Source organism: Lagopus leucura, unplaced genomic scaffold, assembly GCF_019238085.1.
Source record: "Lagopus leucura isolate 7727_CA_CO unplaced genomic scaffold, USGS_WTPT01 Super-Scaffold_100033, whole genome shotgun sequence".
Lineage (NCBI taxonomy): Eukaryota > Metazoa > Chordata > Aves > Galliformes > Phasianidae > Lagopus > Lagopus leucura.
The window spans coordinates 801007-816210 of record NW_024962282.1 but is presented as its reverse complement, the minus strand read 5'-3'; the positions used below and the strand labels follow the sequence as shown (position 1 = coordinate 816210).

At 38.2% G+C, this 15204-nt stretch overlaps 1 protein-coding gene across 1 annotated transcript in view; it reads right to left on the bottom strand.

Annotated features, from left to right (window-relative positions):
* PIK3C2A (phosphatidylinositol-4-phosphate 3-kinase catalytic subunit type 2 alpha) overlaps positions 1 to 15204 on the bottom strand; it is a 47406-nt gene that overhangs the window by 27127 nt on the left and 5075 nt on the right. The window contains exons 2-4 of the mRNA XM_042881899.1: positions 7732 to 8906; positions 2204 to 2304; positions 438 to 595 (exon numbers count right to left, since the gene is read on the bottom strand). Coding sequence (XP_042737833.1) covers positions 438 to 595; positions 2204 to 2304; positions 7732 to 8841 — 1369 coding nt within the window. The 5' untranslated portion in view covers positions 8842 to 8906. The remainder of the gene's footprint in view (positions 1 to 437; positions 596 to 2203; positions 2305 to 7731; positions 8907 to 15204) is intronic.

The window sequence follows — 15204 nt, the reverse complement described above, 5'->3', positions numbered from 1 at the left end:
AACAGCAATTTGTCTGTATTTTCAGGTAATCTGAAATACCTTTAATTATCATAGCAAATGTTTGAATAAAAAAATTGATGAAAGTTCTGAATCTGTTTCCCCTCCCTTCTCTCCCAATTATCATAAAGTAGGTCAAACTTTTGAAAAGCTGTATTAATATTCCCAGCTGCGGATACAACAGCACTTCTAGCTTGTTTGGTTTTCTTTTTTGAAAACTGTTCCAATTTGTCAGCTTCTAAGTATTTTCTGATGGAGTTAGTGACCCACATTTAGGTTCTTCCTTCAGCTACCTTTCCACATCCCCCGCAAGCAATCCCTGTAACCAATACCTGGGATTACAAGACTTTAAAAAGCCACTGGCCTACGCCAAGTATGCAGTCTCAATCCGCCATTCTAAGCCTTACAAGCAAATTCCAGTTTAAAAAGTAGAAACATACCATCACATGTAAAAGTTACTGGCTGCTGGAATCCTTTGATTTCTATAGAAACCTTGATACTGGCACTCTCCCCAGTTATATTTCTTTGCAGCATGATTGGACTCAGCACAAAGCCTGGATTTGATTGCTGATTGGTATAAGGAAACTTGGTCCTCAGTCTGTAAATAGAAAAAGTTCATGAAGCATTGCAATGGATAAGTTTATGACTAAAGCAAAAGAACACAGTAATAACCACAAGCCAGAGCAGTAAAGAACACTTACTGCTCCTACCTAAACCATGTATACAAAAGCATTCTGTTTTTTCTACTCTCAACAGAACACTGCCCACAATAATCATACAATAGTAGGTAGAGGAATCATACAAAAGTAGGTAGGAAAAAGAACTAGATTATAGTTAGGCACGTTTTCCATGTAGCTTACAGGATAAAAGCTAATTCACAACATTTGCCTGCAATTGAGTTAGAACACAAAGTAAATTCTTCTGTGTACAACAGACTACCAAACTCTTTGCATGTTTGAACTTGTGGATGTCTAATCTGAATTTCTGAGCAGCATCTAAACTCTGGAAGTTGAGAGAGGCTTGAATTAAGGTAAGGCTTTTCTTTAGGACACAAACATTATTAAACATGTTTACCTAGTAAGAAATACAGTCCTCTGATAACCTGCTTTTCACTTTCTACTGTTTAACATGGACAAAAGAATTTAACTATCCATTAATGTTAAAGCAGCATTATAGGAGATTATGAGCAGAAGTCATCTATAACAATCACCTATCTCATTTTCTTGCGTCCTGACAAGAGTGTGAGTGAGGGAAAAAAAAAAAAAAGGATCCCTTTATTCATGCAGCCATAAGTTTAGAAATATTTTAAGTGCTGGGTCTTGAGAAAGGGCAGCAATTAAACGTAACTAGAAACTGTTCTAACAAGCCTGTTTTATTTTGAAATATTTGTCAGTGTTGTCAGCAAACTGTATGTGACTTCTCATTGCTTTTACACTCCTGTTTTACAAAGCACTTAATAACCAGCAAATTCAAAGAACTCTAATTTCCCATTTTTTTACTGGATTTTGAATGGGTGAGGCACGACTCCTAGTTTGTCTTTCTCTAGGAAGAAAACAAAGATGCGACTCATTAAATTGCAGCAGTAAGTAAAATTAACACAAGGAACACCAAGTTATCAAGTTCCATCTCCTTTGGTTCCATGCGTAAGAAATTTCACCACCTGAGCAAAGCAGGAAGAACACAGGGGATTTTGTCTGTTCTTGCTAGCTTTTTTTCTACAGAGTTCCAGTGGTAGAAGTGATATAAAAGAGCATTTAAGGTTTAGAAAGACAAATGAGCGATGGGATTTGCCAAAGCCTATCAGTTAAGATAAAGACTGAGTTATTTCAAAAGAATTTGTACTGAAAAACAGAAGGAGATAAAGACATAATGAAGATACAGAAAATACTCTAAGGTTAGAAATAAAAAGCTTTGCAAAACCAGGAAAAAAACAGTGAGAGGAAAGTGACTAAGGAAAGTCACAGGATCAGAAGAATAAAAAGGAGACTTCATACTACTGAACACTCTCAGGATTTTGTTACATTTTTGAAAATCACAATAAAAAACAAGAAAAACTGGGATAACCAAAGGGAAAATACATACAAAAAGTCTACTTCATCAAGCAAAAAAAAAAAAAAACTAGCAGCAGTCCTCCTGACTATGTGTGTTTCCAATATAAAAGTAGTAATGATTCTTCTTCTGAATGCTATTTCCAGTAATTTCTTACTTTGTAACTGCTTGAGAAAAAGCTGACAGTTCTTGATTCTGCCCTTCAATTTCTTGGAGAAGCACATTTTCTGTCAGCGTGCCAGTGGTCCCATTGTCTTTCTGCAACTCAAAGATAATACAGTATTTAAATAGCTGCAAACATTCCTGGAGCCTACAAAGCCACATGCAGTACACAGAATTTCAGACAACTGAGTTCTATTATCAGTTTTATATCTATTTATATAAGGGGAAACATGTGCATCACTACCGAGTTGAAAAATAAAGATTCATTGAAACAAAGACTTCTTTAAAGAAAGCAATTTATTTATCTGACAGTATCAATGTTACTTAAGAATAAGCTACAACTGTAACAGCTCCTGGGCTCTCAGCAGTGAGCAATGACATCGGGCATTTGGCCAGATTCTGCTGAACGTGATGAGGAGAGCAAATTGCTTTTTTTCTTCCACTTCTGCCATTCAGCCTTCAGTATGGAGCCCCACAAAGAACCATTACACATCAAATCTAACCATGACTAGCTTCACCTACAAAGCAGGACAAGATAAACTGCATACTTAAAGCAGCATTCAGAATGCAAACTCAGAAGATATCTCATGGTAACAAATTCGTGCTGTTTTGATCTCTTATGTCCCCAGCACTCCCCACACACCCATGAATGCAAACCATCTTCCCTTAAAGTATCCAGCCCAAAAACAATTCCTAAAAGTGATCTGCATTTTGAAAAAAAATAAACCCTGTAGCAAACAGAGCTTTCTTGTTGTTTTTACAAGTGCAATAGCTTTGAATACAACCTTGTTTCTGATCCAATTCACATACATACAATACACAAAATAGCCATACAGATGCCAGCACGAGCTGGAACAGGCAGCAGGGTTGAGGTAGAGCTAACCACTCACAGCCCAGCAGTCAGCAGCAGCTTGAAGCACTCGTGGAACTCCAGGCAACTGCTCCACAGAATAAGCTGATCCTAAGGAATCCTAGGAGCATGGCACACTTAGAGGATGATGCCTTCCAACCAATTCTTCTGCATGCAGAGCTTTTGCAATGCTTACAGAAACGTTACAGAAATCCAACCAGAAGTCCAGAAAGAAAGCAGATCATGCTATTGTTTTTCTGAAAATCGTCGTAATCACTTCTTCATAAAGATAAAAGAAATAGAGAACTACTTAACCAGTATGTGGGTTGTTTGTTACTAGCTGACAAAATGAGCTGAGCATCTCATTTCATTAGATTGTGCCAGGTACAACCTGTCAACGTTGGCAACTCAGACTGAAGGAGTCAAATGTGAAACAAACGCAGAGTTAAGATCTTTTTTCTTTCAGTGCTCATTTTAATTAAATTACAATGATTAAGTATTACACCATTAACTTTGAAGGGAAAATATATATGCACCCAATGTTTGTAATCTGAAGTGCATTTAAATCTACTTATTGCAGCTAAAATGTCAGTTTTGTGAACACTGATCAGTTCAAAGGGATAAATCCTTTGCAGCTGGGGATTATGGGGATTAGCCACAGGAAGCTGGGAAGCCACAAGACCCAGAAAGAGACTCATGAACAGGTATGCAGGTATGATACCTTACGTTCAGAAAGCTTCATTCTAACCTCTCAGACAAGTTCTACCAAACAAAAACACTTCTGATCACATAAAACCTGCTGCCAAGCCTGCGTTATTGTTTCTACAACATGAATTCTTTAAACAGTTACACAATAGCAACAAGGAAAAGGGAAGCTAGCAAACAAAGCGAAAGGTGAACACCTTTGATAAGGAGTCAACCAACTGCTGGTCAGAACTGGCCACAAAACTCCCTTGTTACACTGTGTGACAAGTTACAAATAACAAGATTTGCAGGTTAGTTGGCTGCTGAACCCAGACAAGTGTAGGGAACTACAAGGCAGTTGTTCACCCTGGCTAAGCTTGCCTGTGTACAATATGTTCTAACACAACCAGCCAAGAAAAAAAGGTTTATTTGGTTATCCATAGTCGTTCTGAGAGTCACATTTGAATGAGAAGAAAAACTGGAGGCTACTACAGATTTGTTTTGCTGGGAATTACCTCCTAGCATGACATCAAGAACACGAAATACCTACTTGTTTTTCTTAAGTTACATTTCACTACTTAGATTTGATCATTTTTCAGAAGATAATTTCAAGAGGACAAGCTCTAATGAACTAAGAATTTGTTTAACACACACTGGACTAATTAGGTGATCGATTAGGTCCTTAGGCTACAAGCGAGATTTGAATTTCTTTACCTTCTAGATGAGCCAATTTAAGAGGTGTAAGAACTTGCAGTCACAGGAAATAACTTGTAAGGAAGGCACTTCAGGCCAAAACAAATAAACAGCTGTCTGAGAAAAATGCCTCATTTCAGCACAGCCTACAAAAATAGAAGTGGTCAGCAAATACAACTTCTCTCAAGGTTTGATACAAGCTGTTCAGTGCACTACCAAAAGTCAAACTGAATTGGACCCCACAAGAATATGAAGTCAAAAGATTTCAGCTTCAACTTCTAGAGAAGACAGCATCTAAAATAGGACATAATGACTTTACCTCCACTTTTAGAAAGGAGAGATGAACACTGAAGCATTTAAAGGGGATGCATGGATACTTTACTGAATACGAAATAGAACTCAAATTCTTCTATTGATTCAAGGGATTAAAAATAACATTACGGAATCAAAATTATCACAGGAAACTCTTACTAATGGTTCTGGCTGGAGGAGTAGTGAACTATGAGGTGATTCAGAAAAAAAGTGATTCATACTAGTAAGGTGCAAGACTTCAGGAAATACTTGGAAGGAAATGTACTGCTGGAGGTCAGTGGGATAAAGTACAAGAAAATTGCCAAAATTAAGAAAAAAAACCAAAAAACTCAAATTCATACTATGCATGTTGAAATGTTATTTATAAAAGAAAAAGTAAGTATGCACAGGACAAGCAAAAGCAACATGTTGAGTGGAAGTATCTCAATCTAAGAGACTCATGCTTAGACAAGAAGCAGAAACATCCCAGCTTTGGAATCTCAGGTAAGTTTATAATAGAGGCTAGAACTGGAATATTACACCAAAAGCAGGAATACAGGTAGGAAGGAAATCACAAGCTTGCAGTTGGGCATCCACTGCCATAAACCAAGAACCTGTCTGAAAAAGATGGTGAAAAAGATTCAAATACATTAACTGATCACGGGATCAACATTTGCTGATGTGATGTCATCATGAATAAAGCAAATACAATAAAGATATATGAAGCAGAAGGCCTCCCCTTGTTAGGAGTTTATTCATGTCCCTCCATAAAGCACATGGTATATACACTCTCATACACAGAATTAAGATTTTCATAAGTCATCTTCAACATCAAAATCATTCTTATTCTTTAATAGCTGCTGTTTCATCCTATTAAGAAAACTGGCCAAGAACTGGTTAGGAATGCACTTCTAATGAAAATCAGAGGATTAACAACAACAGTGAGGGGCTGTAATAGCCTTTAAATGGGAGGTAGCAAGAGTTAAAAAATAAAGCCCTGAAGGCAGAGTCTGAGCATTTAATGAGCTGGGTAGTTTTCTGCAAATAGCATGGGAATGGACCTATCAGCAAGTAAGACCCTTCTAGATTCTGATTCTTGAGAGAATCCTGGAATTCATAGAGAAAAGAGATTGCATTCAGCAACAATCAGGCTCCACACACAGCACATCAGAAGCACCAACCAGTACAAACTGTCAGTAGTAACATTGCAACCAACTAAACATCACTGGAAGACAGACAATGCACACCACTGGATAAAATGACAAAGTGAAGAAGCAAACTGCTGAAGAGCCCGAATTTACCTGCCTCTCCAGACAAACACTAGCGAATAACTGAGCTCAGATTTCACAGCTTAACACTGGAAAGAGGAACAGGAAAAAAAAAAGAAGTTAGATCCAAGATCTTCACATACTATTTTAAAAATAATGATGCAGAAGAAAAAAAGCAAAGGATTTCTTTTTTCCTCTAAGGTTTTTTTTTGTTTCTTCTTCCTAGGCTTTCGAGTAGATGTGTGCCAGAACACTGACAACTAGTCTAGAAAAACAGGAAATACTTCAAAGCAGTGGCCAGAAATTCTACCTTAATGGAAATTCAGACATAAAGAATCAGCCTCACAAATATTCCTTTTCTTGGGGGGTGGGGATGAAATAGTCCAGTTCAGGCTGGGGACTGAGGAATTAAGGAGCAATTTGGAAAGCACCCTTGATAGGTAATAGTTACTTTTAAAGCTTGTCCCTCTTCTGTTAAAAACACCTAGAAAGACAATAAATCAGATTTGAAACAGCTGCAATTCTAAGTCTCCAAGGCGAACAAATCTTTTAATCCCTGCCTCCAGCCAGTCTCTACAAATGTCATTTTCCTGCCACCACCATCCTTGCCAGGGTGTAGATTTTTCCACTGAAAACTTCTCCAGTCTCTGTACTCTGTCTATAAAAAAATAAATATTTTTTTAAATGCACAGATCTTCATATTTACTTCATAGTGAAGTGACTGATGTTTTCTAAAGATACATCTTTCAGGAATATAAAGAGGAATTTAAAAATATAGGAAAAGCTAAATAATCAACCCTCACTTCCCAGATTTCTACTGGGCAAGGGCAGGGTGTACTTCTGGAGGCATAATTACCTGGACAATACCACCAATAAAGTCATGATCACATGCTGTACATTTCAGTTTCCACAGAAACCGCATATGCTTTGTGTCCAAAAGGATGAGCATCATAACTTAAGGGTCCGCTGATACTTTTGTCTTGAACTTCTATCGAAAGAGATTGTGGTCCTAGAGCAGAGATGAGCCTTTTGCTCTGCACCCGAGGCAACTAACATTCCACAAAGATGGTTTTCTAGCACACAAATACAGAGTTTCTGACCTATCAGCACCCACAAAGAATCGCACCTTCAAGAACTGCATATTTATCTACAAGTTTCTGTTACCATGTTTTTAGCATCCCTCCATTAAACAGAGTGGAGGAATGGTCTACAAAAGAGAATTAACAGTGATCCTGTGCAAGGGAAAGCAGAAAATGGTTTTGACTACAGCACCTTTTTTTCTTTAAGAAAAACAAAGCAGACAGGTTGAAATACAAGGTGAAAACACCACTTTTCTGAGTCTGAGATAGAGCCTGCTCAAGATGAAAGCTGTCAACATCTACCTCGCCACCTTTACTTTGCAGCCTTGTTTGATTTCCTCAGGAGTTTAAGTATTTATTAATATGGTTTAAATACTTCACTGATGTAAAGGTTATTTTCATTTCTCTTCTGTAACGTGTAGGAAAACTGCAGTTTCCTTGGTAAATTTGGAAAGATAACAGAGTAGTATTTACTTTAGGATTTCGTTCAGTACGAATGCTCAAGTTTTTAAAACATCACTGAAGCACGCATATGTCAGTAACATCACATTGCCTGGACAAGTCAGATAGTATTTCACAAACAGATGTTAAAGTGTCCTTAAATACTGTGACTAATCATTATCCTTATAGCACTACTTAAAAATATTGATTTACACACCTGTGATGTTTGGCCTTGTAGCTTCCCAAGCTGAGCTGTGCGCATGTTTAAGGACTGGCTCCTTGTAACGGTTGCTCCAGAAGATTTCCCATTTAGTTTTCTTTCCAGATGACAAGTTACTAACAGCTTCTCTTCTAACAGCACAGCATCCCACGGATCTTCAGCTGTCATACCTGATGCCAGCTCTCCGTGATCCTCTGCCTTATACAAAGTCTCCACACTATCCACTTTTGGTTTACTGAGGGGATCCAAATCTAACCAGTCAAATTTACTGATGTCTCTGCATTTTTCTGAGGCTGGTAGGCTGGAAACTGCAGACTTTATAGCAGTCATCTCTAGGTCTGTGCTTGACTTCCCATTTCTCAGAAATTCTGAGGTGCTTGCAATTTTGTCAAATACTTTTGCCAATTCTGGTGTAAGTACTGGAGGATATATAGGTAGGCTTCCTTGTGGATGGAAAGGTGTAGTAGCTGCCAGTGGATATGAAATGTATTGCGACTGCCTTGGAAGACCAAAATAAATAGGTTCTCTAGAGTGATAAGAGGACATACTCGGATGGAATCCATTCTGAAATACACCAGTCTGTTTTATATAAGAAGCTGAGGGGTAAATAGGAGGTAAAGTGCATGTCACAGGTGCTGGTATCCCAGGTGTCCACTGTCCTCTCTGACCAGTAGGCCCAATATAAAATTGTGAAGACAGAGATGGGCTCAAAATAGGAGTTACTGGTAATGCAGGTACTTTACTAGATTCAAAACTGTCATCCAGCAGCAGTTTCTCCAGTTCAGCACGAGTAAGCTTCTCTATGTCAATGGTACTTAGTTTATCTTCCATTCTCTTGGCATCAGACTCAGGAAACACCATGAGATCATGGTCGTGTTTGCTATGTGTCTGTGTTTTTTGCCCAGTGCTGCTTATAGAACGAGAAGTTTGTTTATTACCAGCTATACCTCTTTCTTTCTGCATCTTAGCTAATGCCTCAGCTTCCATCTGCAGTGCCTCCTCTTTGTCCACGTCTTTTGACCTTGCAGTTGCCAAAGAAGGTGATGAGCGCTGTTTAAATCCATTGCTACTGGATAACTGGGCCATACCGCGAGGGCAAATGTCCATTTAACGAAGCAACAAGTCCCTCCTACTGCTAGGTTACCTTTGGCTTCAGAATAGGTTCAGCAGCTCTGGAAAAGAAATGAAACATTAGAAAAAGCATAAAAGAAATTATATGCAAAGAAGTACTAAGCCGCATACCACCAAATTACAAGGTTGCACACATCCTTCAGAAACTTGGAGCATAAATGTTTAAAGACATCACATTTTTTTTTTAAGCACAACTTAAGAGAAGTCACAGAATTACATTCACAGGCTAAGCATTCCACAAGACCCATTTACTTCTCTTATTGGTACTTACAGGTAGGTAGAGTAAGTGCTTTGTTTACATTTGTGCTACTAAACCTCAGACTGAAAAAGATGCATTTGGGTACTTAATCAACTTCAGATTTGAAGCAATTCTGCACTCTTAATCAGTTTCCATTTCAGAGGGGAAAAAAAAAAAAAAAAAAAGACTGTTCTGATTTTTTTTTTTTCCTGAATACTGTAAATTCCAGCATTGGTAAAGCACACAATCTAGAGGCCTCTCAGTTTACTTCAACATACACTGGAGAAATGACAGGCCTAGCAAATTGACAACTATACCACGATTATGACAGCCATAAAGAAAGGAATAAAAAAAGAACAAATGGCTGAAGAACCTCACTTCCTTTGGATTTGACTTTACCCACCTAAGCACAAAATTAGCACTTAGAAAATGTCATTTTGTGGACAAGCGAGACAGATTATTCAAGTACAGCTGTCATTAATTCTTTTAACAGCTCCTTAAAAGAAGTGTCATTCACTTATGTAAGGGAAGAAACTCTGGAAGGTTACTTTTCACAAGGCCATTGCCAAGAAAATGACATCTTGCATTCCTCCAATTCCAATCTTGTGCTTGGTGCTATTATGCTGCTTCCTGCATTCACCACAATATCTATGCCTCTGTATTAAGATAATTTTACAACAGGTCACCAGAAGAACCATCTGGTTCTCAGTATTATTTCTACAGCTTTTAAACACAGTTGGGATAGAGTTGACTCCAGGAGATAAGCTGTCTTCCAGCAACAGCTAGCTGCATATCAAGTAGCAAGATAAAAATCGTGAATAATGAGTTTCTGCTAGGAGGGTTATGTAAACAGCAATCCTCATTTAAACACTGAACTAAATGTGCCCTTTGGAGGTAAATCATCATGGGTTTAAATCATGCAGTAATCTACAAATAATTTAAAAAAGTATCTGCATGAAATAATATATAATAAATGTTATAATTATTAAATATATAGATACTGTCTTCTATCCACACCAATCAGACATTCTTTCCTCCTTGAATCAGACCAGAGATATGTGGCTTCAGACAAACTGACTGTACTTCTGTCGACTGGCCACAGACAGCAAAAATCTTAACAGATTTCAAACAGATTCTTTAAATTCCTGAAGACTCTGGCCAACTTTTTGTTTGATCTACTTCATTTCAACGCCTATAGTATGAAGGATAGACATCTTTATAAAAGATTCTATATTTCAGCTAAGACTGAAAACAAATTCAGGTCAAATCACTCAAAAATCAAGATTAAACCAGAACTGATTGTAGGTACCAAAAGACTTCAAGGAAAAGTAGCTTTTTTTTTGTTCCCCCTCTACTACCAGATCTTCCCCCTTCTTCAATTTTAAACAAAGCCTGTTTCAGTAAGAAGTCAACAATTTTTAAAACATCTCAGCCTGTATCAAAAAGTAGACAAACAAACGAAATGATATTTGTATCTGTAATGCCCACAACATGCTCCTAGGTCAAGTGATTTCCCCTAGGAAATAGGAATATTTTTAGTGCAAAGCACTGAAAGGCATACCTCAAACTGAACAGATGCCCTGGCAGCTCAAGAATACAATGTTTTTCTGACCTCAGTTGGACTAAATCCCACAGTACTATCAGACAACTCAGTTGCTTATCATCTACTTATTAAATTAAAATTAAAAGCTACCATAATCCTTCCACATCAATGTGTTATACCCCTTAGATATAAGTTAGGAGAGGAAAGGTTTATTCTAGCTTTAAAAGGAACCCTCTACTGTTTTAAACAAGAGAAGTCCCTAAACACAGAGCTACGGCCTAGTATAAGAAAAAGAGAAAAACAAAACAAAGCAGCTATGCAAGCTAGCTAAAGAATTAAGTTTACTCAGACCATGAATACTACCAAATGTAACTTCTCTATTAAAACCTAAAACTCAACTTTTTAACAGCTCTCTTAGAAAGTGTTAAGGCCACAGTGTACAACATATCTCAAAATCACACTGTGCTCAAGAAACATTTCATGCTTTTGAAGTTTCTGCTCTCTTTTGTGTATTTCAGAAAAGTGCTGATGAACAGAGACTGAAACAGTGACAGACCAACACAGTTAAGAAAAAAAACAAAAACTGAAAATCACACAACTGAAGTCCTGGATAATAAAGTCTTGAAGAGGAGTTTTGGTAGTGACTCATAAATCCACTCCATGAAATAGAATTCATTCCTTGCCAGTGCAGGGGAAATCTATGGTAAAAAGCAGACACCAGATCCATTCCCTCACTGAATTAGGCTGCACAGTTAGAATCACACAATCAGAATTGCCTGGGTTGCAAAGGACCACAATGATCAACAAGTTTCAACCCCTCTATGTACAGGGTCACCAACCACCAGACCAGGCTGCCCAGAGCCAAATCCAGCCGACTCATCACAGCCAGAACTACTGCCTCTAAAAAGAAGTCTTGTCCCACCTGCTGCCCATTGGTACAGCTGAGTGCTGAATGAACCAGGGAACTCATGAGGAACACAGTGCTGCTGAGCTACTCTACCATCAGGGCACGTCCCAGCCTGGATTACAGCACAGCTGCAGCCTTCAGCAACGTTCACTTAGTTACTATCCTCCTGCTAACACAACTCTCTCTCCATCTTCTTCTCAAGATGTATTTTGTAGAAGGTCTAAGCCCACTAGCTACAGACAACATTCAAATGAGAAGCCTAATATGCTTTGCACCAGCTACTCAGACTGTCTGGATATCTAAGCAGGATTTAATCTCTTCATTAGCTCCCAGCTGGCTAAGATTCCAATGTCAAATTTTCAGAAGCAAGAACACCCTGTTCTTCCCAGTTTATGAAGTTCTCATAGTAATTCCTACCTGGCTTTTCCAAGGAGCAGCAGCACGGAGTGCCTAAGGATTCTCAATAGCAGCTGGATCTTCTCCATGAATTTTATTCAAACAAATGGAAATATGATCACACCTGCTAAGACAGCTGAGAACTATTTGGACAATAACTTTGAATGTTATCAGTGCGTTCTGGTGCTCACTGATAACAACAGCAGTGAGAACAAGTGATTTTTCTAAAGGAGAAAAGACATAGAGATTACATGGCCTTCAAAGTAACCATATATAAACCAAAGAACAATAACTTGGGCTCCTTAAGATCCAGGAAGCCTTATTTTTCTACTGAAATGAACAGCTTTGATCTCTGTGCTCACCAAGTAGCCTCCCTCTCTCAAGAAGCTTCTGTTTCAGCGAGCCATGCCCACAAGTAAAGGTTCACTGCTCTGTGCTCAAACACAGTTTGTATTTAAGTCCTGTCCTCCAACACTTCTAAGACATGTATAAATTTGCCTGCAGTTTTTAATTTTCAACTGTTGAAAAACATCTGATAACTTTACAATACCTTTTGCAAAACCTCATCCTGCATGCCAGTTTTAAACAGTACATTTACATGAGAGAAGATCAGAAGCTCCCTAGACATAAAGGTTACTAAAGAAAAGGCAAGCCTACCTTCTAATGTTAACTACACTGCAGCAGCCAACATTTTCACTTAAAAAGACAAGCTCCACTTTGAACTTCTGAATTTGCAGCCACCTAAACTCAAAGGCAGACTGCTAGCAATATTTAAACTTCTTCACCATCTACAAAGAGAAGGGACAAAGTAAGAAACTACCCAAGCACTCAGAAGGTTTCAGTTCTAACTACAGATGCAGGAAAAAGATCAACCAGAACCATTAGGGGCCGTACTTCGGGATATCAGCAGACCTCTGCAACAGCTGAAGGCATATACAGAACTAAAAGGAATATCTTTGAAGCTAGGATCGTTCTCTTCAACTATCTCGCACTAATCTAAGCAACAACTTAAAAACAAATTTTTCAGCAGTTGATCTGATCACCTTCAAAGGCACGTTTCTCCTCCCAAATACGTAAAGAATCAGACAAACACTTCAAATACAATATTTTCTGAGAGTATTTGATCAGACGCGGTAGGGCAGAAACCCACAGACCTCTTCCTCTGACTCCAGCCATGCAGTTTCCCTAAACGTAGCACTTCCCTGGTGGTATTTTAGAACACACACATTTAAATGCATTCAAATGCATTCAGACATTTAGAGTGTGAAATTCTCTTACTCAGTCAAGTATCTGTGTATTGCCATGTCATTTTATTTAATAGAGCAATGCTCATTACTCAGAATTTCAAAGGAGCCAAGTGCTCCTTTTAAGAGATAGGCGGGAAGATGTCTGGCAATCTCCTTCAGATCAAAGCCTCTACACAGGATTGAAATTAATTTCAAGAACGTCTTCATTTTCAGAGGCTTACATAAAAATGAAACATATCTACATACGCACTGCTTCAACATTCATACTGAACCATGAAGCTGTTTTTGCTAATGAGAAACGTACAGACTTTTAGAAAGAACGAACATACAGGACATTACATCTCTGCCACGACAGAGACTAATTCAATAGGTTTCCTATCTAAATGAACAGGGAATGTCTTTATCAGAAACAAATCTCGCCACCTCAAGCAGAGGTAATCTCACCATCTGCACATGGACACATTACTCCTCCACTTAAGCCGAGCTGCACAAACATTTTCTTCTCAAAAAGCAAAAGCACGACAATAAGGCTTTTAGCATTCTATTTATAGCTTGTTCTAGTGATAAAGAAGCACAGAGTTCATACTATTTGTACTTCATTCTTCAGAAACACGTTACAGCTATCGCACATGGGTGCACAGACTCCTTGGAGTTCCAGCACTAAATACAGAAGCAATGATAACATGTCAGACCGCTTCCTGCCTTCCTTATAAAGCCTTCAAGCAGAGCTTCCTCAAAACAAGAGCAGTATCCACGAAAACTCCCTGTGGTTATTTTGCCATTAACTAAAACAGACTGTAAGCATCTTTCTGTCAGTGAGTGTCAGCAGACTTAAGAATTAGCAGAGTAGCAGAAACAGCAGCAGTTCTACAGAATAGCAAGGAAAACTTCAGCAAAATAAGAAGGCAGTAATATACTATGGAAAGTACTAATCGCCTGGAAAGGAATTCATAGCAACACATTTGCCACAGCAGGAAAACTCCTTACCAAGAAAAAACACAGGAACTTTGATGTTCAAAAGCCCTCTATTCTAGCCAGATGCATTCACAGATTGCTAGGAAGTGAGAAAACGGAACAGATATTTCATCAAATTAAGTAAACCAGATGAGTTACTTACAGACTTGTAGTGTGGGCAATTTGGAGGGGGTGGGAGAAGCACTGGGAAGGAAGTATGACAAAATGTTAACTGAGAAGAGATTCTGACAGAATGATCACTATGCATGAAGTGGCTGAAAACAGAAGATACAGCAAAAAGCAGAGAAATCAGCCCAGCAATGCTTGAGAGAACAAAGGCTTTATTCTGCTTCATGTACACATAGCAGCTAACACACCAGATATTCTAATTCTTGAATATGCATTAAGCTTCCAGTGCTTATCCCTCCCATGCATCTAATAGCATAATGGTCTCCAGGAACATTAAAAATTAGGAAAAAAGCAGATTCTTTGCTGGTGTGACAGGCTGCACATCAAGCATGCCTTTGGTATTAAGTGGTTTTCCATGCTTGAAACTATTCCCTTTTCCATGGTCATTCTCCTCAAAGTAAGTGAGCTGTTTATTTGTTAGAAAGACTTTCAAAATCTAATAGCCTAAGCAATAAGTATAAAATCAGATTGATAGCTTTGTCTCTTAAAAAAAAAAAAAACAACCAACAGAAAAAGAAAAAACCCACCTCTTTCTACTGCTTTAATTTGGAAGAACTTACGTGCTTCAGATACACCTGATACAAAATGTAAATTATTGCAAATAAGATGTAAAGAAACGTTCTTTAATTTACTGACAGATGTGCAAGTTCTGGAACAGACAAGACATCCACTTTCTAAAAATACCATTAGTTCCAAGTGTTTCAATAAGGTGTATGGAAGTAGCCTGAAAGATCAATGTTTGCACTATAGTTCTACTGTGTTGTACCTCCACCAAAAGTTAGCAGCTCCTTGAAGTAATTTATTGTAGCAAAACTGGAAGATTCCTCCTTGGAGATGAGATTAACTGTTGGCTGAAAAGGTTGAA